Source organism: Semicossyphus pulcher, unplaced genomic scaffold, assembly GCF_022749685.1.
Source record: "Semicossyphus pulcher isolate SPU_LCO1_2020_fin unplaced genomic scaffold, fSemPul1.0.p SCAF_17, whole genome shotgun sequence".
NCBI classification, from domain to species: domain Eukaryota; kingdom Metazoa; phylum Chordata; class Actinopteri; order Labriformes; family Labridae; genus Semicossyphus; species Semicossyphus pulcher.
This window is the reverse complement of record NW_027211681.1, coordinates 14411395-14432324: the sequence shown is the minus strand read 5'-3', so window position 1 is coordinate 14432324 and position 20930 is coordinate 14411395. Positions and strand designations below refer to the sequence as shown.

General features: G+C 42.0%; 1 protein-coding gene across 1 annotated transcript in view; it reads left to right on the top strand.

Annotated features, from left to right (window-relative positions):
• LOC138594203 (E3 ubiquitin-protein ligase SMURF2-like) overlaps positions 1-20930 on the top strand; it is a 57525-nt gene that overhangs the window by 2698 nt on the left and 33897 nt on the right. The window contains exon 2 of the mRNA XM_069665213.1: positions 17743-17781. Within this exon, the coding sequence (XP_069521314.1) occupies positions 17743-17781 (39 nt within the window). The remainder of the gene's footprint in view (positions 1-17742; positions 17782-20930) is intronic.

Genomic DNA, 20930 nt, shown 5'->3' with positions numbered 1-20930 from the left:
TTCCATGCATTGCCAGTGTTTACAGTCTGATAAGCAACTTGAGAAGTGAAAAAAGAGTTGGAGTTGAGAGACGATGAAGTGTGTATTTTAGCTGCCTTGTATGCAGATGCTTGTTTATAGAGATTTATTAAACCTAAATTGTCACCAGGTCATTATCAGACATTGCTTTTTTCCCCTAATATCATTCAGGGCTAGCTTTTCAACAATACAACTTGTATATTGATGAGACTGGTTTTGTTCTTAAAATTCTCCCCCACCAGAGTGAAGCTTTTCCTAGATAGCAGTTAAACAAAGACAGCTGAATTTGAAGTGTGCTGTTGCAGTTTGCCACCCTCGCTGGGATCACCTCTCGTCATTGCAGTGGATAAGGATTTTGCGTAGGGAGAGCTTACACAAACTGCAGGATTTGAACAGAGTCATCCCTAGCTTCATCATCCCACACTGCATTCAAAAGTCACCTTCCAGTTTCACACACAGGCATTTTTCGAGCTTCCCCTTCTAGAAAATGTATCTGGGACATTTGCTTTTTTCTGTTTTTATTAATAAAGAAACATCCTAGCTTGAGTTTGCTGCTAGGCGGTGTGTCGTGTCCCCTCAGAACTTTCTGCCAAGCTTGTAAAAGAGAGCAATTTTGGATTTGGAGAGCTGTTATTCCTGACACTGCAGGCAGCCGACAAATGGTGTAATTCTCCCTCTGTCTCCAGCGCAGTGAGAGATGGTGTGTGATTAACTAATCTGAACAAGAACCGGGTGTTTTCCCCCCATTTTCCTTCACTGGATGGATTCTGGAGTTTCTCAAAGGTGAATGACAAGAGATGGACGAGGGGATGAATGCATCTCTCATCGCCCTTTCAACTATGGCCTCTTGCCTGCGGTAGGCTGTCACAGCCTGTCTTTGTGATCCATTCTTTCCATTAGCATGACACTCCTGAAGCATGAAACCCACATGCACGTTTGTCACCTACTTTCGTGCTGTGTGTGTATCTGTGTGTCTGTCATTCAAACATCTTGGGAAGCTGGCGCTGGTATCTATGTGTATGTTGAAGGGGGGTAAAGCCAGGAAGCTGGTGATTAAGATAAAGATCCAGCCTCCGTCCTTGCTCAGGCATTAGCATTAATGCAGAGTGCATTTTAGGAAGGTTTTTAGAGACCACTGTCTCAGCATATACAGACAGCTGTAGAGCTGTGTGTGTGTCTGCTTGTTAGTATGTGGCGGCGCTATGTTTGTGTTCTCAAAACAAACTAACACTTTCACACGCACATGCACAGATGCAGTCATACACACATTTGAGCTATTAGAGGATGTACTGTCAGCACGCGATGCTGGGCTAAATTAGGCCTGTCTGCTTCCTGAGATATAAGGAATTAATGTTGCAAACAGTGCAACATGGGGATGCTGAAAATAGACGAGGAGTTGACCAGTTTTATGTTATTATTAGATAATTGTACAGTGTTTGTAGAAAGCATTTTTTACAGGATGTGTTTATCCTGTTAAATGATAGATAGCTACAGCCTTTTTGGATAATTTGCTTGATTAAGTAAAATATCCTGAAATAAGAGAAAATCTATCCAAGATCTGCTCCCCATTCTTGTTGGCCTCCCAGTGTGACTTGAATAAAAGCTGTGATAGTGATAGTCACATTTAATCACCTAATTTGTCCCTTGATGTGTGCATGGTGACGGGGACTATGCATGTGCATGTGCTGGTGTTTTGTTGATACGTCTAAACTGTTTTATACCAAAGTGGCTTTCCCCCCCTTTAAACAATGCAGAGTTTTGACAGTTGAAATGTGGACCAGAGTTAGAGATTATGATTCACCAGCACACAATGGCTCTGAGTCATACAGTGACGTGTTTGTGGTTTTGCCGTCTGTTTTGTGTATCCCTGGCACCGGCTAAGTTAAGGAACAAGCTATGCTCTGGCAGAAAGTGCAACTTGACCCAGTTATGGGGCAATTATTAGCCACTGCTCAAAATCGCTTCTAACATAAGATTTTCCCCCAAATTATCTTCATTTGTGTTATCCCACACACGCTGATATATGAGGTGAAATGTCGGCCTTAAAAATATGCACAGCACCAACAGCGTTCGTGATTAAGTGTGCAAACATCTGATCGAAGCAAAGCTGAGAGAAGGCAATCTGAAAATGTGATGCAGATTTTGAAATGGATAACACGAGGTACCATCCATGTGGAAGGTTGTTCAATAACCTGAGAAACCCAGACTGCCTAGGCTGTTCAGTATGCATCTCATATCTCTACACCAGCACAGTGAAAGGAGCATGTTGTCTGGAGAGGTCAGTGAGCGATTGGACTTCAAGTCCACTGCCTTTTTTGAAGTCTGAGCTTTAAAGCTTGTGCTGTATAAACCCGCATCCACAATCGTATTATGTGGTCAAGCCTGCATGCTTATTTCCATACAGCTCACCTCGAGCTTTCCTCTTTTGTGGGATAACACACTTCCTATTTGTCTTAACGTGATACTCTTCCCCTCTGAAGCATGTGTGAGATGTCTTTTAAATCGGTGATTGTGTGTTCATGACGGTTGTCAGCCGATATGCTCGAATCTGTTTGCCTTTGGCATCAGAGGCACAAGTCGATGTAGATTCCTCATAAAGTGTTCGCTTGTTCTGTGCAAAATGACTGTTTAATCACCTTTTGTTCATTCTTACTCAGCTGTGTCATCCAGCATGAACGTTGTGCTGAAATATCCTCTTGCATAAATATTCACTACAGATTAGTCTGTGTGCACAGTCCCTGTCAGAAAAGACATGAAGCTCCTGTGTCTAAATGTCTGCTCGTTTGCTTGAACTTACCTCTGGTGTTTGGGCTCCCAGCGTTGTGTTTAAATCTTACAGAGCTCTATACTCAAACCTCTTCCAGCTCTGTTTAGTCTGCATCTCTAGCATACGCTGCAGTTGACCACACACGGGTTCTATACCCTCATTCAGTGCTCATGCGGACGTATCCATCATATGGAAACGTTTATGTTCACTCTGCGATGCAAGTGTTCCAGCTGCATCTGTTATCAGTGGAAAAGGAAAATACAACGGTTTGCAGATGCAACAGAACAGGCAATAGGTTGTTGCACATTTTGCTTATTTTGTAGTCAAAACATCAACTAATTCTCAATGCACATGTTGTAGTCCAAAACATACATATGGTCAAATTGTTGCACCTCATAACTCAACCCAAAACAGTGCTTGTTGTTGCTGGTTCCATTAACCTCCCCGAGATAAGCACAAATATTTACATTGAAAGAGGTTTCTGTAGCACTGATGTGAGGAGATATGTCAAGAACAACAATGGTCCCTTAGTCTTGATCTTCTCAGTTTTGTTCTCAAGATAAACTTTAAAACCTTCAGGTATATCTCTATGAAAATGCAGGTTAACAAGTATGTGCATGAGCGCTTAGGAAAAGAGGAATTTCATTGAGAAAATCAGCTTCTTTTTGCACTTTTTGCACACACATCAGATCATTTGTCTTGATTACAAAGTCTTGTACTGTGATCTCAGTTGCGTTACAATTGAATGGTTCTGCATCTAGCGCTATGGTATAATTTTCAGGGAATGTGGATAGTAAACGTGAGAATGCTTTAGTTTGGTTAAGGTCAGAGCATATTTGTTATGTTTGATAAAGAGTAGTTTAGACCACCTTTGTTGTACAGATGCTGGCTGACTTCTTTTCCTCCCCTTCCCAATAATCTGCGGTCGTTCAGCCAGAGGCTGTGCTGTATCTGTCCAGCCCATGTCTGACCTGGCCATCAGTCACAGTCTGGTCACTTTAGCTGCTTTCCCACTGGTCAAAAAACCTGCTAACATCCGGCTTTTATGCTTAATGGGAAAGGCTACAATCAGCATTCAGACCCGGGTCAAAGACTCTGCAGTAGACCCGGGTAATTATTCCCTCGGCTCCGATCGACATTGATGGCAACACAAAACCCATGTCAACATGGTAATCTCCTACCCCTTTCCAGCGTGATGCTATGCTCCGTCGGTAACTTCTGCGACTCCTCGTCATCTCGGCTAGTAATTCAACCTGTCTCCATCCCAGCAGCGCTCGAACATCGTTCCAAATTTGTCTGCGCCAAGTTTGATAAACAGACTGAATGAGTAATAGATACAATAAAGACCTAACGACCGTAACATCTTCACTGTTTACTAACCATGTCTCGGCATTTATAAGCAGATCTTCCCAGGTCTGAAAAACCTGCGTCAATGTGCTAATTGCGGTGGGAAAGGGTTTAAATTGAGACCACTCAAATGGCTGTCTTTGATGTTCATTTTTGAGTAACACAATGTAGATTCAACCTCAGTCTAGTAAGCTACATGCTGAAGTGTAAGATTAAAACAAAATAGTGTTGCAGCCCCTGAATCCAGAGGATTTATCAAGAGCTAACCTTTCTCCGCTTTACTTCCCCTGTTCGTCTGCAAATCACCCTCTGAGACAAAGCTCCCGGTATGTGTTTTTGTTTTGGATTTTGGCATTGCCGGGTGAAAAAGGGACACAGAGCTCCACACAGTTTGCGGTCATCTCAGTTTCTCCTCTGTGCTCGTATTTCATGCCGTCGGGGAAGCCCCGAGTCTCTGGTGTGTCGAATTATACCCTTACTTTTCGTTGATACATTTGTTGTCAGTTGACTTGTGGATTTTCCTACTAGGTTAAACACATTGGACACGGCCACAGCAAAGCAGACATAAAGGAGCACCGCTGTGCAGAGATGTCAGCTGTGTGAAGCCGGTCACCCTCTATTAACCCAGGATGGATGCTACTTAATATCTGATCCAGCTATAATAAGTTGTTGTGAGAAATAACTGTTGAAAATGACAAGCTGTTATAGCATTTTCAGGCACCTTCTTAGTAACTCAACACGGGTCATAGGAAGACTTAGGCATATATATAAGGAGACTATGACTCAGTTATGAAATCTCACAGTGCGCTGCCAGTCTCATAACTCAGCTTTACTGTTCTCCACTCATGACCTGCTTTTTTACCACGTAACACACAGGGAGCTTACATGCTTTTAACTGGACTAAAAACCTTTTGTGCATAGAATATGAGCCTGAAAGCTGAGCTCAGGGAAAACGTCCCACATTTCATCTAATGAAAAGTATATGCATTTATGCCTTATGGCCTCTGAATACGCTTTTGAGACAGCTTTGTAAAACTTTGTTCTTGGCCTTTCGTTATTTCAGTCAATCCGTAGCTTTATCTGCTTTTCAAATTACTTTTGAACTTGGTGGCATCAGCGCACTTCTGAGCAGGAAAATGGAAAGACTGAACACCTCACTGTTGCATAACAGCCTCTGACTGGAGAGGAGGTGGTCTTCAATATGCAGAATACATTAAACTTTCCAAGTGCTTCAGGAGGATTTTCCTGCAGAGTACGGGGGAGAAATATCACCTTTTTCTTTTCATATGCTTAGATCATAATATTTCTGACAGCCTCTGAGAATTACGAGTGGAGGCAGGAGTTTGAGTCTTATAAATTAAATTAGGAATATGTGAAAATGCAGGTAATGGGTGTACAAATGTGATTTTTTTTCTGCTCTTTACTGTATCCTGCCTGTCCATCTTCCTTTGACTGCCTGGACTCTCTACCTCCACTCTATAGCCCCTGATCATATATCTCTACATCTCTCCTTTTCCTCTTCGCTTTTTCACTCTCTCTTTTTTATTTCTTGAACAGGACGTCCCTCATCTCTCTGTCATTTCACTCTCTTCCTTCCTCTCTCTCGCTCACCCCCGGATCTAGTCCAGACAGCTGACAGACGACTCTGCCGGTGTGGCTCCAGAGCTGGTTTACTTTTTTTTTTTTTTTTTTTTCATCTGTTTTTAGCTTGTGATGTGCACACATGAGTGTATACGTGCACTTCCTGTACCGGTCCCTCAGCACAGTTAAGCACTAAGCGATTGTCAGAGTTTGTTTTGGGACCCCACGGAGTCTGTGAGGGAAATCCACGGAGCCTGAGCCAAAGCAAAACAGTTATTCAAGTTTAATTCACTAGAGAAAGAGAATGCATAAAAATGTGTCACTGTAATCACTATTATTTACACTTATACCAGGTTGATTATTAGCCTGTATCATTTAATACCAAATAAACTGAGGGACAACTCGAGTCGTCAAAATGACTTGAGTCGAGCAGTGTAAAGGCAAGCATGCAATACAACATGAAAAATAGAAACAAACAGTGTGCAAATATCCATAGATGTCTTACTGTTGCCAGGCTAGAGTGATAAATATTAATAACTGACTGTGAATAAATACACAGTGATAGTTTTTATTTAACTCAAATTAAGCCGGAAGGCAGGTTAGACATTAAGGATCACTATCCTCCCCCTCACTGCTCTCCTGCTACTGTTTCTGCGGTCAGACTGCCCACCAGTCTGACCGTGTGTGTATCTGGTAGAGCACTCAGCGCGTCTACTGTACGAATGCGCACATACACTGCCACTCACGTTGCATCCCCCCCTCCCTCTGAGTCTGTGTTTTCAGTTTGTGTGTGGGAGAGAGACGGTCGGAGTGTTTCAGTGGTTTTTATCGTGGAGACGAGGATCAAGTAGCTCGGACGGCGCCGGTGATCCGTAACATCCCACTCCACTCTTAACATAATCACAATAACAGCAGGATTTCCCACCTGAAGTAAAAGTATGAGGATTCCTGCAATGCGTACTATTGTGCGATTGCAAAAAAAGGGATTTGACGCCTAAATCACTAACAAAAGCATGTCTTGGCACTTCTACTAAATAAAGGGAATTACTGAATTGTTTAGGCTCTCACATGCTTGTTATAAACAGCCACCGTAGAGCTGCTTTCTTTGGCACTTTTGTTCTGATTCGTTTCATTCTTAAAGGCTTGTTTTAAGTGATTGTCAGAGATTTCACAACATTTTGCAGAATTCATGGCTCCATGACAATTTCTGACAACATTTACTGTTGAAATCTGTTTCTCAGTATAGCGCTAAAAGAACAGCTGCCAAAAGCACAGTGTTTTATTAACACTTTTTTCCTGAGACAGCTAAAATGACAGAGCCCAGTGCCACAGTTTGAAGTTTGATTCTGGAAAGACACGTCTGGCTGTCTTACATGATGTGGAGGTCAATAATTAGGTCCAGATCTATTGTGGGAAACGGGAATAAATAGGAGTAAGTAAAGTCCGGTCCTCCTTAAAAGTTCAGTGGTTGATTATTTTGTTCTAAATCGGCTAAATGTGGTCAGTGTCAGATTATTGCCGTCTCTTTTACTCTGCCTGTTCAAGGTGGGACTATTACACCTCTGTTACGTCTCCTCTTCTGTGGAAACGCCTGGAGGCAGAACGGCAGGGCGAAGTCTTTCTGCCTCTGAGGTAGTAACAGAGGTGAAACGGCGTCAGGGTAAACTTCGGAACAGCGCTGTGTGTATGTGAAGCTTGTGCTTTCTGTTTCCATGGTTCCCCCATTTTGCTTCTGCAACGCTAGAGCACATGTTAAAACACACACTGCTTCATGCCGGCATTGCTTGGTTCAATGTAAAATGGCAAAGGCGGCGTAACGGTGGAGCCTCGTTACGCTGATGTGGTCGAATTGCAATGTAGAAAGGCTGTAGATACACCCTCTGTGCTGCACATAACCCCTCTCCTCAAACAGACAACTAATAGCCCTGAATCCATCATCACCCCCCCAGGCTCAGCTGAATACTTTTGTGTACACACAGATGAAGGTATGTTCTACAGCCTAATGTAACCTTTGTGCATGTCTTTCATACCTTGTGACAGAATAATGGCAAACTCTGCCCCGTCGCTCTCTCTGTTGCTTTCTCTCTCACGTTGTCGGCCCCTTTTACCTCCAGCTTCACAATAGCGGTCTGTCTCTCACCATTCAGTCTCACACGTCTAACCACGCTCCTCAGTCAGGACCTGTTATTCCATGAAGAGGATAGTAAATAGAATAAAATCAAAGCCGAGGTATAGCTGGCATTTACTGTATGTGAGGTGACATTCTTCCAATTCCAACTGCAGATCGAGCTTCTATTTAAAGTAGTCTGTCTCACAATTGTGCTCGTTTAAACTTGCTTCATTTAAGTGATTGAAACGAGTTATGGTAATATTTGAAAAGATTGAGATATCTGTTCATCCACAGGGATTGTTTTGTTGCTGTTTGTAGGGGCCAAATTACTCTCAATCCCCAAAATTAAAATAAGTGTTGGATGATAATGTCACCTCATGGGACTTTAAGACAAGCATTATGATGTGTTTTAAAGTCTCAGCCTTACCTCTCCGATGGCTATGGTGGAGTCTTACAGTTTGTTCAATTCATACCCTGAGCCCCTGTTGTCCTCACCCGCTCTCTTACTCTTATTTTTCTGTGTCCCTATTCTCTCTTCCATCACTGCATTTCTCCTCTTTCACTGCTCTCCTTTCCTCCTGTCAGTGCTCCTCACATCCCCACCATCCCGTCCCGACCTCTGAATACTGTTTCCACTTCATGATCATGGTCGTCATCTTCCTCTGCCCTTGTTTTCTCTCGTTCCCTTGTTTGAAAGGGCTGATAGTCCATACGTATACAGTAAATTAATCATGGCGCCAACAATTGTTTTAATGCACAGACAAACACAGATACTCCTTGGAGATTGATAAAGTAGCTTCGGTTTAGAGCACCTTAAGGAGATGGGTATGTGTGAACCTGCAACGAGCTATAGATTTTTATTGCTTGGGTGAACCTGAAACCCTGAACACACATTTAAGTATTAAAAACATTTTCATTTTATTGTTTTCTTTTGTCTCTGCCTTAGCCTTGTATCAATGCAAGAAAACCCTCTACCCTACAGATCTACATAGTTTGAACTTTATTGAATCCTAGGCAGTGGTCTCCTGCGGTTAAACACTGAACTAAATGCAATGAATAAAAGCATTTTGCTCTCGGGTACTCGGACTGCGTTGTGCAACATGAATTTAACTCTTGTTTGCTGCCGGGCCTTCAGTTACACTCAATATAAGTAAAAGTACAATACAATCGTAAACCTTGTTCCTTCATATCTGACATTTTTAAGCTTCGTATTCCTGATATCTACATTGAATGTCTCTGTATTTCAGAGAAACTTGCCATTTAAAATAATATTTTTACACAAATAACACTGAAAAACTCCTATTTTGTATGTTTTTCAAATCAATCAAACAATAGCTCGACAGCTCTTTGAGACATCGATTCTCAGCTTGTGTGTGGGCAACTGCAGATTCACGCTCACAGCTTGTGTGGCTTTTCATGCATCACTCGTGCTTGTGTACGAGACTCAAGCTGCCAGGCGTCCGTGATGTAGCGAGTGAGCGGTGAATGTCACGAATGACTTGGTGGCTCGAGAGGTCCACGCATCGCAGGTAAGAGCTATTCTGTGGGCGTCGGTTAGGGCTTCCCCTGTACATCACCGACGCAGAGAGCTAGCACTCAGCACTACTGACTGGCAAGGACCGGCACACTCCTTGCTGGAACCGTGTACAACGGCAAACAATGCATGCAGCGGGTTGTGCGCAAACCGGCTGATGTACTTAGGATGAAAAAATGTTTATAAAAATCTCTATGAGATGGCTTTAAATATCACCAGGCATAAAAATAACGTGTGAGCTCATCATTATTTCTATGGTTTAACTTTAGTTGGATGGCAGGAATATTTTAGTTTGAAAATGTTTGTTATCCCCTCTTATCTTTCTCTGCTATCCCTGCTCCTCCTCCGTCAGTGTTTCCTCTGGAATGTCATCACAGTCAAAATGCCCTGGTCCAAATTAAGTTCTCCCCCTTCTTCCCCTCTACTGTCTGCATTCCTCAGATTTGTGACTCTAGATAGACCTCTATCAACCCCTCCTCATATTCCTCTATCACTCCTTCTCCATTGCGCTCCGTAAATTCCTGCCTCCAGATCTACATTTCGTCTTTACCTTCTCACCCCTCTACAACTCAGCCCTCCTCCCCTGTGAAGTGACCACGTTCCGCTTCGGATTCCTGACTCCAGATTGTTGGCGGCTCCTCAGGGAGGAGAGAGGAGGAGGAGGAGGGGGAGGGTCAGCTGTAACTGCTGGCCTCTCGAAGGGATGACATAATTGGCATCCTGAGCATTCACTGGGCTGGAGAGAGGCTGAGGGTGGGAGGTTGGGAAATCTTGTAATGGCTTTCCAGAGGAAGCACAGTGCAGTCTAGGTCCCCAGTTTGGCAGCATTGCTCAATTTTGGATACCCATAAATGCTGATTCATACCTTACCACAGTGATTTTTTTTTATGTTTACTTGCTGCAGTAACTAAGTTGGTCATGTACACACAGTTTACTTATGCTTGACATTTTGCCAACATGTATTCCTAGTAAGTGAGCAAGCTCGCCAGGGAGGCGTGAGGACGGGAAGAGGAAGTGTTTTGTTAAACCGCGAACAATGCTGTGAATGAGACAGCATGGGGCTGTAGCAAGAGTCATTACATGGGCAAGGGGAAAGGAAGTGGACCTTCCCTTTTTAAATCTAAATGAGTGTCATTAGAGACTTAGGGGTTAGTTAGTTAGTTAGTTAGCTGACTTGTGTGTATGATGTCTCATTTTAGCCCTCTCTTCTGTGGGAGAAACTGAGACTTTAAGACACATGACTTTGGCTGGCATCAGATAAAGTGTTGGCTTTGGGCCACATGTACATTTCATTATTTGGCAATCAAGATTTGGGAGAAGGGGGCCATTGGATGACTCTAAGTAAGGAGTCATCCCCTTGGTAGTGGTGATTAATACTCATCAGTTTGTTGGTAGGTAACCACATCTCTGACTGTCATTAGGGGAACAAGAACATAGGACCTTATCCACCCTGAAAGATGTTGCCCTGATTTGATTTTAGCTGTGGGACTCGAGCATTTTTCAGGCTTTCTAGACCGCCAAAGTCATACTTCAGGGTGTTGAACATCAACACAACAGACAACCACACTGTTGACCGTGCTAATATTTGGTAACGGTTCCCGTTTGCGGGCATGTTGGTGTGTTGATTAAATACGACCACAGCTTTAAACGAACACAGAAGCTCATTACAGACTCACTGCTTGAATTTGGCTATAAAACTCCCTGCATAAAGAGGTCCACATAAAAACATCACCGCCGCGCTCTGCAACTGGTTGCTGATTCAGCAAGGCCTGACTTTCCTGTCTTCGCGTGCTTCCTGAGAATTAATTGAACAAATGGACTATAAAAATGGCTGTACTTGACCCGGGAGTTGGCGGGGCACAAACACGCCATCGTCTACTGGATTACTGAGAACAAACCCTTTGCTCTAGACTGCAGGCAGCGGGCTGCTCCAACACTCTGCTACTATGACTCTCAGTAAATGACTGAATCTGGGGGCGAGGCTTATTAATGGCAATGCTATGATTTTAGATACCTGAAGCCATGGATGGTGGACGATATCCTCTTCATTCAGCCCAACCCTCAATGTGAATTGAAATACAGAACATGTTTTATCTACCCACACTGATTCTATAGTTTAGCTAATTTGGTCCAGCTTCATCCTCTCCTCCCTTATTAACATCAACCAGAATCGCAAAAAGATTATGTTCATTATAAAATAGATTGGCTTATTAATTGAAAATGACTATTCTATTTAAAATGTAGCTGTGAACCTTCAAGCTTGTGCTGCATCTCCCACAGTTTTCACCTCTTATTCAGTGTGACTCATACCACTCAGAGTTGAATGTTTTTATGACTTTTCACTTATGTCAGCATTTGTTCTTACCAAGTATCACAATATAAACTGTGCCTCTCTCATATCTGTAAAAGAAAAGTGTCCATCAAACTTGATCCATCAAACATGGATGCAGTTACCACAGAGAGACCCCTGTTGATGTTTAAAAGGTTTAGACCATCAGGCTCATCCCACTCCTATCCCTTACAAACAGACCAAGTGAGAGGTGGAGCATCTTTTGCAAATGGTGGCTTTGAGAGACTCCCTTGAGAAAACAAGTGGGAAACCCCCGACACCTCCTTGCCCCTGTCTGTTTACGACCTTTCACCTTATGACCAGAACTAATGCCAACCTTCAGCCTGACCTTTGTGTTCAGACAGATGGAGATGATTCAAAGCTCCTGCTCCTGCAACTGCCTCTCTTTGTGGTCCAAGGCACATTATGCATGTTCTGCATTGAAAACTAAGGCACTTGCCCGTGGTGCTGAATTTATATTTAGTATGATTTCTATTGCAGATATTTTTTTTTACTCTCTTTTACCCTCATCACTGTTCATTGTTATTTATGATACTGAAAGGACTGGTGTCTTTTAACATGAGGGGACAGGACAAGTCCAAATTCACACATAATAATTTCATCTTTAAAAAATTAAACTCTCAATTGCCTATGGATCCTTTATAGCTTGTGACTCAACTAATGACCTTATTTTATGCCCTGCTTGAGGTGGGACATAATCAAAGGTACTGACAAATAATAATAGTTTGTAAAATGCTGCTTTACAAGCTCAGCAAAGGTGTGAGCTCAAACGGTGCACTGCCACTTCCCCTGGGGATGGGAAGCTACGGTTGACCTTTTGAAGCCTAAGGACATATTGTCTGGGTCATTGACAGGCCACTGTCTGTCTCCACCTCCCTCAGCTCCCAGACAGTGGTTAAAGCATTATCCTAGTTTGTTAGTTCTTAAGGTTTGGTTTGCGGTGGCTGTTACTTTGATTTACGGCTTGTTTCAGACTGTTTAATGGGGTGACTCACCTACAAATGGTCCCAAAAAACAGCAGCTGTTTCAAATCCTTTTTATAAACAATGGAGCCGAGATGACCCCTTCTTGACCCTTTAACTGCTATCACAGGGTGATTTGGGTGGTCAAATGACTAAATGGCCAATGATTAGAACAAATCACGTTAACATGAGCTCTTAAGTTTGCTTCTCTTCTGGATGAAGATTTTTAAAAGATAAATCCTCTCACACATGGACTGTGAGTATGAGTTGGTCATATATCTGCACTTTAATTCCTCTTTTTTTTAGCTTCCTCATTGTACACCAAGCAGGAGTCCTGCAGTAAAATGACCTTAATTGTTCACAATTGTTGTATGGAAACAGAGTGGTAATTTATACCAGTAAAAACACTGATTAAAGCAGCCTCTCTTTTCGGGCTAGGAGCCATACTGTCGCTAACTTTATCTTAGCTTGCTTCTCTGACAACTTAAGATCCAGATGTCCAATGATTAAAATCCTTCCACTGGTTAAGTTATATCGCTAAAAAACAGCCATGATGTTCATTATAACAATTCGAAAATTGTCCGCTTGAAATGTCCCAGTTAACAGCTGTTGCCTATGAAAAACTGGCTGGTAAAATACAAGACTCATGTATGTATTCTGAATCAGCTACAGTCCTAAATAGAAGTGCAAATGGCTTATGACCAAATATGTGGATCTTATTCGATTAAAGGAACCTATCTCTCAAATAATTATTGCATACAAAATACCTTACATACCGGTCTTTTTCTTGTTTTCTGGACTCACACAAGAAGAAGGTAGAAAACCGCCTAATTCATCTTTCTTTCGTAAAGATAAGCTACCTGAACTGTCCCCAGGCAATGATTTAGCTGTGAGACCATGTCGCTTATACAGTTTTAGTCATCAAGGGTTTGACTGGAAGATTGCAAGTAATTCCCGTCCATTCAGATGGACAAAGTTCATCGAAACATCTAACAGAAGTCATCAGAGGTGTTGTCTTCGCAGATCTTTGTATTATTTTATCATTATTCTGTTTAGTTGTTTACAGGACACTGCTGCTCTTTCAGATTTAAGTGTCTCCCCTCACTGTTAAAGACGAGCGCTTGTGGTGGGGACGATGATACACTGACAGCTCTGAACTGAAGCGTCACCTCAGGGCTTCCTGGTCGTTTACTGATTCCCAGTTGACCTAGCTTTCCGTGTTTGGATCTCAATGAGTCTGGTCCTCTGCCAGCCCTGGGTCACCACGGCCTGCCTGCTCACGTGGCAGCTATTCAACACTGCCGGATCCCCACAGGGTGCACAGGCGAGATCTGATTCCTCGTTGATGCCACAGACCACAGTGGTGGAGTCTGCATGAGGTTGTTTTATTGAATTATAAATGATATTACAATCTGTGGTTATTATTGGCTGCAGTACAAAATGTAAGCTATGCTTTGTGATTATATCTGGACTATAACTGTTAAATTATAAAGCAAAGAGACGGCTTGTTTCTTATTTTGGCGGGGCATAACGAGGGCTTGAGAAACGTGTTGTCTCCTGGTAAGAATGATGGGTATATTTTCTTCAATTATGAAGAAGTATGTACCTTGTTTTTTTACCTTTTTTTGTGCCATTTTTAGTCATGAAAACCTCACTGGTTGTTTCATCTCCAAAAGCTTTGTTCCGGAGTTGTCATATTGCTTCCTTGTATAATTTATTCCCTCTTTAAACCTTTTTCATCAACACGAGTTGCAGCAGCCTGCTGTGCCTGGCAGCACTGTTGGTGAGAGGCCATTGATGACAATGAGAGAAGCTTTTCCCTCTGTGGTAATTGTGTCTGAGACAGTAGAGCAGTGTTCAGGTTAATCCCTTAATCTTCATTAGCATAGTTTGGTTACCAGAGGGCCAAGTCTTTATTACTGCTCCGACCTCGTCTGACCTAGTAGCTATGTACCAGTGTTGCCTCTTCTGCAGCTTTGAGCACCAAATTCAGTTGACACCAGCTATGATGAGATCTAAAGCTCATTAATGATAACAGATTATTTTTTACTTTTTGAAGTAAATGATCCTGGATCCAGACGTCTGAACCTTGTTTTACTTTGTTCAGCCGTTCAACAGAACTGAATGAATTAAATGAAACAAATTGCAATTCACAAGCTTCAGATTACTTCTAGAAAAATGCATCCGTCAAATGAATAATCTGTGCTAAGACCTGCCATAAAGCTGGATAATGATGATAATATCAGCCTACTGTCAAGCCAATCCTTGTTTTTATCTACATACAATTGAAGCTTGGATCCAAATTTTAATGATGTCTCTCTGTGAGAGCTTTCTGAGGTAAGATTCCTTCACAAAAACTGACCCATTAACTCACTGGTTTAGAGGTACTGTAAAATCTGGAATATAAATCACGCTGGAATATAAGACGCAGTCTGTTTTGGGAGAATCCCAGAGGGAAAAATGTTTTCTATAGCTATTTATTAATACAAATTAAAAGTTATTTCAACATTATTTCAATTAATTTTCATTTAAAACATTCAAAACACACACAAATTAAAACCTACCATCTGTTTTCGCCATGTCAAGTTTGCAATCTTGCTAGCTACCGGTGCTGCAGCTGGCAGCCTACGGTAACGTTGATTGTTGTAAGGGTGGCGGCTGCAGTGCTGATCGTGCCGGTGCATGTCCGTGACGAAGTGTTAGCAACAATCAACTTAGTTTTCCCTGCTTAAAGCTGCGAGGAACACAGCACTGCGGCATATTTTAAATAGGAGACGTTGTAACGGCTTGGACCCGGAAACAGTTTACTGCAGAGGTGTGAGGTCGCCACTTAACAACCAACCACTTCCCAACTAGGATAACTGTACGCAGAGTTTTAGACCCCTTGTAATTCTAGAGAACCACTGATGCAATAGTGTGCAATCAAAGGCAGGAATAAGAAAACTGTTATTTGTAAAGAAACGATGCAGAATTCAAAATCAGATTTGTTGAACATTGTTCTTAAAACATTTCCCATACTTGCATGTGCAGTTGTGCGGGACTTCTTTGTTTCCAGATGAGTTTTATGTGGAAGGAAATGCACTTGACATGTTTGTTGGACCTCAAGGATGCATACATGCATGTGTTCGTAAACCTTATACCTGGAATACATGTGCACAAAACAGGCTTATACATTAAACTTAAAGGCGAGGCATAAAATGATGACCCATTTGAACTTTGGTGGAGGATTATCGTCTCCAAGTTGTGAACTCTATCCACAAATGTTCAGTCTATCCACAAATGTTCAGCCAAGATTTCAGGCCCCTGTTTCTCTTGTTTTTCTCCTGTCTGCTGTCAACATGGTGTCCATTTTGTCCCACAGGAGGCTTTTCTGGCTGCCTCCGATTTGGCCTGCGCCCATAGTGTCGGCTTTGGCAGTGTAATTTCCCTTGACAAGCTGAGTGTTAGTGCTCATCCTGTTGGCCCAGTCAGTGTAATTTGGTTTCTGTTTAGCTCGTCTATTCCCATGTTGTGATTCTGTCCGACTTGCCTGACTGTGTCATTTTAGTCACTGTCAAGGTCTCCGCATTGAACGGATGCAATGCTATGTTGGTTTCCCAGGTCTGAATCTTTTGGAAGTGGTGCTTGTGTCTCATCTGTGCAGGTACACATAGTCTGACATGATCTGTAATCCATGTACATGATGTCCCCAGCACGGCACTGTTTTGGTGTCTATGTTGGAGTAGAGAGTGTCTGAAATAATGCAAAATAAAGACGAGAAGCAGCAAAGGATGACATTTTATTTTACCTTTCAATTCTTTTATGACTTAACAGCCCGTTGAGCTGCATTGGCTCTGCACAAGATCCCTTTATTTTATTATCTCGTACATTTTAATACTGTAGTTTAAGATTAAGTGTGGTGGTGTAAAGTGGGGCTATTTTACATGATTCAGTTGGAAAAGAGAGGGATCACCTGACTGTACCTGTATAAATAATGAAGTGGAAGTGCCAGCCCGTGACCATGAATAGAAAGAAGGAAATGGATGGATGTGTGGAAGCACTTTCAGAGACACCGAGCATGTGGGGTTTTTCTTGACCTCCTTTTCTCTGTCTTTGCTCAGACTTTAACACCACCTCTTATTCACTGTCAGACACATGATTAGGATGTCGGACAGTCAGCCCTGCAGTCTGTGATGTTTATTCAACTCGCTGTTAGATTCCCTGAGCTCACTGTTAATTTCATTACCTTCATCGTGTTGGGTTCCTCCGTCAGTGGTCTTAGCCTGCTTTGTCTCGCTCGGTAATTGTTACAGGATTGTCTAGCCAGCACAAAACAAAGCATCAGCCTGCTTCAGTTTGCTCGCACACGAGATGTCTGACCAACCCAAACACAGTCTTACTCTCTTACTTTCTCAGTCTACCTTGAAAGCTATTGTATGTTGTCTGTGATGCAAACCCGCAGTGACTTGCCTCATGCAGGAAAGAGTGCTTGTCTGCTCAATATTTTACAAGGAGGAACTCTTAAAACTGGTCCCATGGCCTTTGATGGGACAGTGAGGATGGACAAACCGATATGCTGGAGGAAGAGACATCAGTAATTACTCAAAGAAAACCGTGTCATGTTCAACGGCTAAGACAGGGATTAATAATGAATGATATCTTAGCTGGGCTTTCTCTTAAAAATGGGAAACAGTTGGACTAATTATAATGTTGGCTAGTATTAGCACCTCCTATTCAATTGCATTTACACCACTGCTACGATGCTGTTATTCTTTATTGTTGTTCATATTTGTGCGAGTTTGTTATATACTGAGCAGTGTGAGGGGTGTGAGAAAGTGAAGCAATAAGAAAGTACAAAGCAATTATGGCTAATGATGCACTAACATGCTGCATGGCAGATTGATAATGAGTAAAGGCTGGAACACATTTGCCACAACTGATGTGTTTTATAGACTATAAAGGAAGAAGGGAAATCACAAGTAAAAATGTGAAATCACTGAAAACAAACAGTCTTTAGTCTCTGTTTTGAGATCATTTGTGCACATGTAATTTTTAACCTTCAGTTAATTTTTCTCTCCGTGTCTTGTCTTTCAGTCCTGTGTGCGAAGAACCTGGCGAAGAAAGACTTCTTCCGTAAGTACAGCCTATTTTTACATGTTTCTATTCCTGTCCCTTTTCCTCCCTTGTGCATTAGAATGGGCTTTGTCAGCCGTGGCAGCTTGCTGGCTTTTGAAGCCAGGCTGTAAATGAAGTCCCCGCGGAGCTGTGTGTCTGTCTGTTACACACACCCGGAGACCTGGCACGCACAGAGACCCACTGCGAACCTTACTTGTAGTAATAAAGTATCAGGTACACTGGTGTAGAAGCACTAGACTTTATTATAAGGCTTTAATTAACTTTAATTAACAGAAATTACACCTCATAAAGTCAAACTCATGGCCAAATTTTGAATGGCAATTACATGAGAATAAACACAAACTTTACTCTGTAGTCAAGGAAACGTTTCATGGTTTCATTTTGTCATTAAATCATTACAGACTATGTCAAATTATTTAATTTTGTGAGGGGGAAAATTAAGTCGACTAGAATATCTTGGGTGAGTGGTAAAAATAGAGCGTGCCAACATGTGTTTGTCCGTCTGTTTACAACACAACCTAAAACAACACAAATACACTGAAAATTGCCACACTATAATAGTGTCATGGGACTTGCTGGGTTAAAACACCAACAAACATACTTAGATTGAAATTCTGAGTCTTGGAGGTCATCAGAGGTAGGAAGAATTATGTTGTTTTCTTTCTGGCTTCTTATTCACTGATGGTTAACATTTAGCTTCAGGCTGTTTAGCAGGTAGCTGATCAGGACAGCGGCCTTCCTCTGCCGCTGGCATTAATGTAAGATGAGACCTTTATCTTCTTTTCACTGATGTTTCACTGACATTTCTCACGAAAGAATACCCCGAAGCAACCCACATCTTTCACCTTAATTGCTAGTTGTAGTCGTCGTAAAAGCACAAAACTGCAACCAAAGCTGGTTTTTACTGAGTAGTTTGGTTCTCCATTAACCTGCCAGTCATGGATACAGACAATAGTGGGTTTATTTTTGTTCAACACACACACGAACATACACAAACACAAAGAGGGAATTCACACTAGAGCATAGGGGTGACTGAACAGGTTTGACTTGCGTGAAGTATCGGTGACAAAAGGTAAATACTGAGACGCATATGAAATCCATGCATGCACAGTCACACAGAGAACACCAGAGGAACAGACCAAGAGGAACCCCTCATTTCAAACTGGATAAACATACCGTCAAAGATTTGCCACACATATTCTCAAGTGAATTAATTGTTCTTGTCTAGCCACAAAAGCATCAAAGAAAGTAGCAGAAGAATAAAAAAGCAGGCATTAGGCCCAATTCACAGCTACTAACAGGCCGAGTCATGCTCTGTTTAGGAGACCAACAGGTGATGTCATGAAAGACTTGACACTGGCTATCATTTTTACAAAGTCTTTTAAAGGTTTTTTATTACAGGGTAGATAAGGCCTTAGGGCAATTATCATCAATGATGTTGGTGATGAGGCTTTATCCACTAGAACCGCAGTATCAATCAATGAATGAAGTTTTTTTTATAGTGCCATATGAAATTAGATTCCTCTCAAGGTCTAGATGCCTAAGTCTGAAAGATAAACAGATGTGTCTTCAGGAGTCTTGTTCAGGAGTTTGCCCCAACTTTACTCCACTTTTCCTCTCCTTGAGGAAAATGCAAAATATTAACACCTATACTTCTTCAATCTATTTCTTCCTGATGAAATTGTGTGCATCAAAGCTAGATGAAATATATGTAACTCCACTGCATATTCAGTATCAGAGATATGCACACCACACCTCTCTTTTTATTCTACATCCCAGGCTGCAAGAGTTACTATCACTCAGTTCACCTTCACTTTGTCTTCATACCTGAGTTTAGTCCTGTGCCCTCAATAGAAGATTAGTTTCTTCTGGTTCAGTATGTTAAGGCAAATGCGGAAGGGATTTACTAATCCAAGGCTTATTATTAGAATAGATAGAACACGTTTTGAAAGTAATGAAAGTTTTGAAAGTTATGTAATGCGACACTGCGTCTGTGAGTTTCTCTTAAAATGTCCCTGTTAAATAGTTTCAAACAGTGATTTAGTTTCTCAATCGCGTCCTCTAACCGCACCATGAGGTTTGTGCACACTGTTTTTTCTCTGTTCAGTCAGCTTCGAGACCTACATGAAATTAAACATATTCATCATAACGTCATAGATGCCTAGAGGAGCTTTACGATAGGAGTTTGAAGCTCCTCTGAGGGTCTGATAATAAAAACACCTTACCATGCCTCTTTGAGAAAGTGACATACTGAAAGAATGACTAAGGCCCTGATCAAGCAGAACGCATTTTGCAGGCGGTAAAATCATTAGCTGTCATTTACCTAACCGTTATTTTGTAAACTGACTGAAGGCCCTCCTCTCCTTTCATCTGATTGGACAATGAGAAAAACGGCAATGACGTCAAGCACTTTTCTGCTTTGAGTTGAAGTTTTTTCAACTCGAGGTGCTTGGAGAATTTCCTCAAAAACACAAGGCGCTTAGCAACGCAAAAGCTGCGCACAAACGGCGCCCCTCTCATTGAAAACGACTAGAAAAAAGCCGCCCCCAACTGCTAAAACGTGTTCCTACTGGATGTACTGCCAAATTCTCTGAAACGCCTTTGGAGACGGCTTATGGTAGAGAAATGAACATTCAATTCACGGGCAACAGCTCTGGTGGACATTCCTGCAGTCAGCATGCCAATTGCACGCTCCCTCAAAATTTGTGACATCTGTGGCATTGTGCTGTGTGATAAAACTGCACATTTTAGAGTGGCCTTTTATTGTGGCCAGCCTAAGGCACACCTGTACAATAATCATGCTGTCTAATCAGCATCTTGATATGCCACACCTGTGAGGTGGATGGATTATCTCGGCAAAGGAGAAGTGCTCACTAACAAATTTAGACAAACTTGTGAACAATATTTGAGACAAATAGGCGTTTTGTGTACACAGAAAAAGTCTTAGATCTTTGAGTTCAGCTCATGAAAAATGGGAGCAAAAACAAAAGTGTTATATTTTTGTTCAGTGTATAAACGCACAACCGCCCTGCACTTAACTCTGATTAGGGTCCCAATCCAGTATCAAGACCTTTAAAACTAGCAAACATAATAGAGGTTATACTGTGCAGCTGTTGTCTGTGTAGTCTCTCCGTCCTCTCCACCCT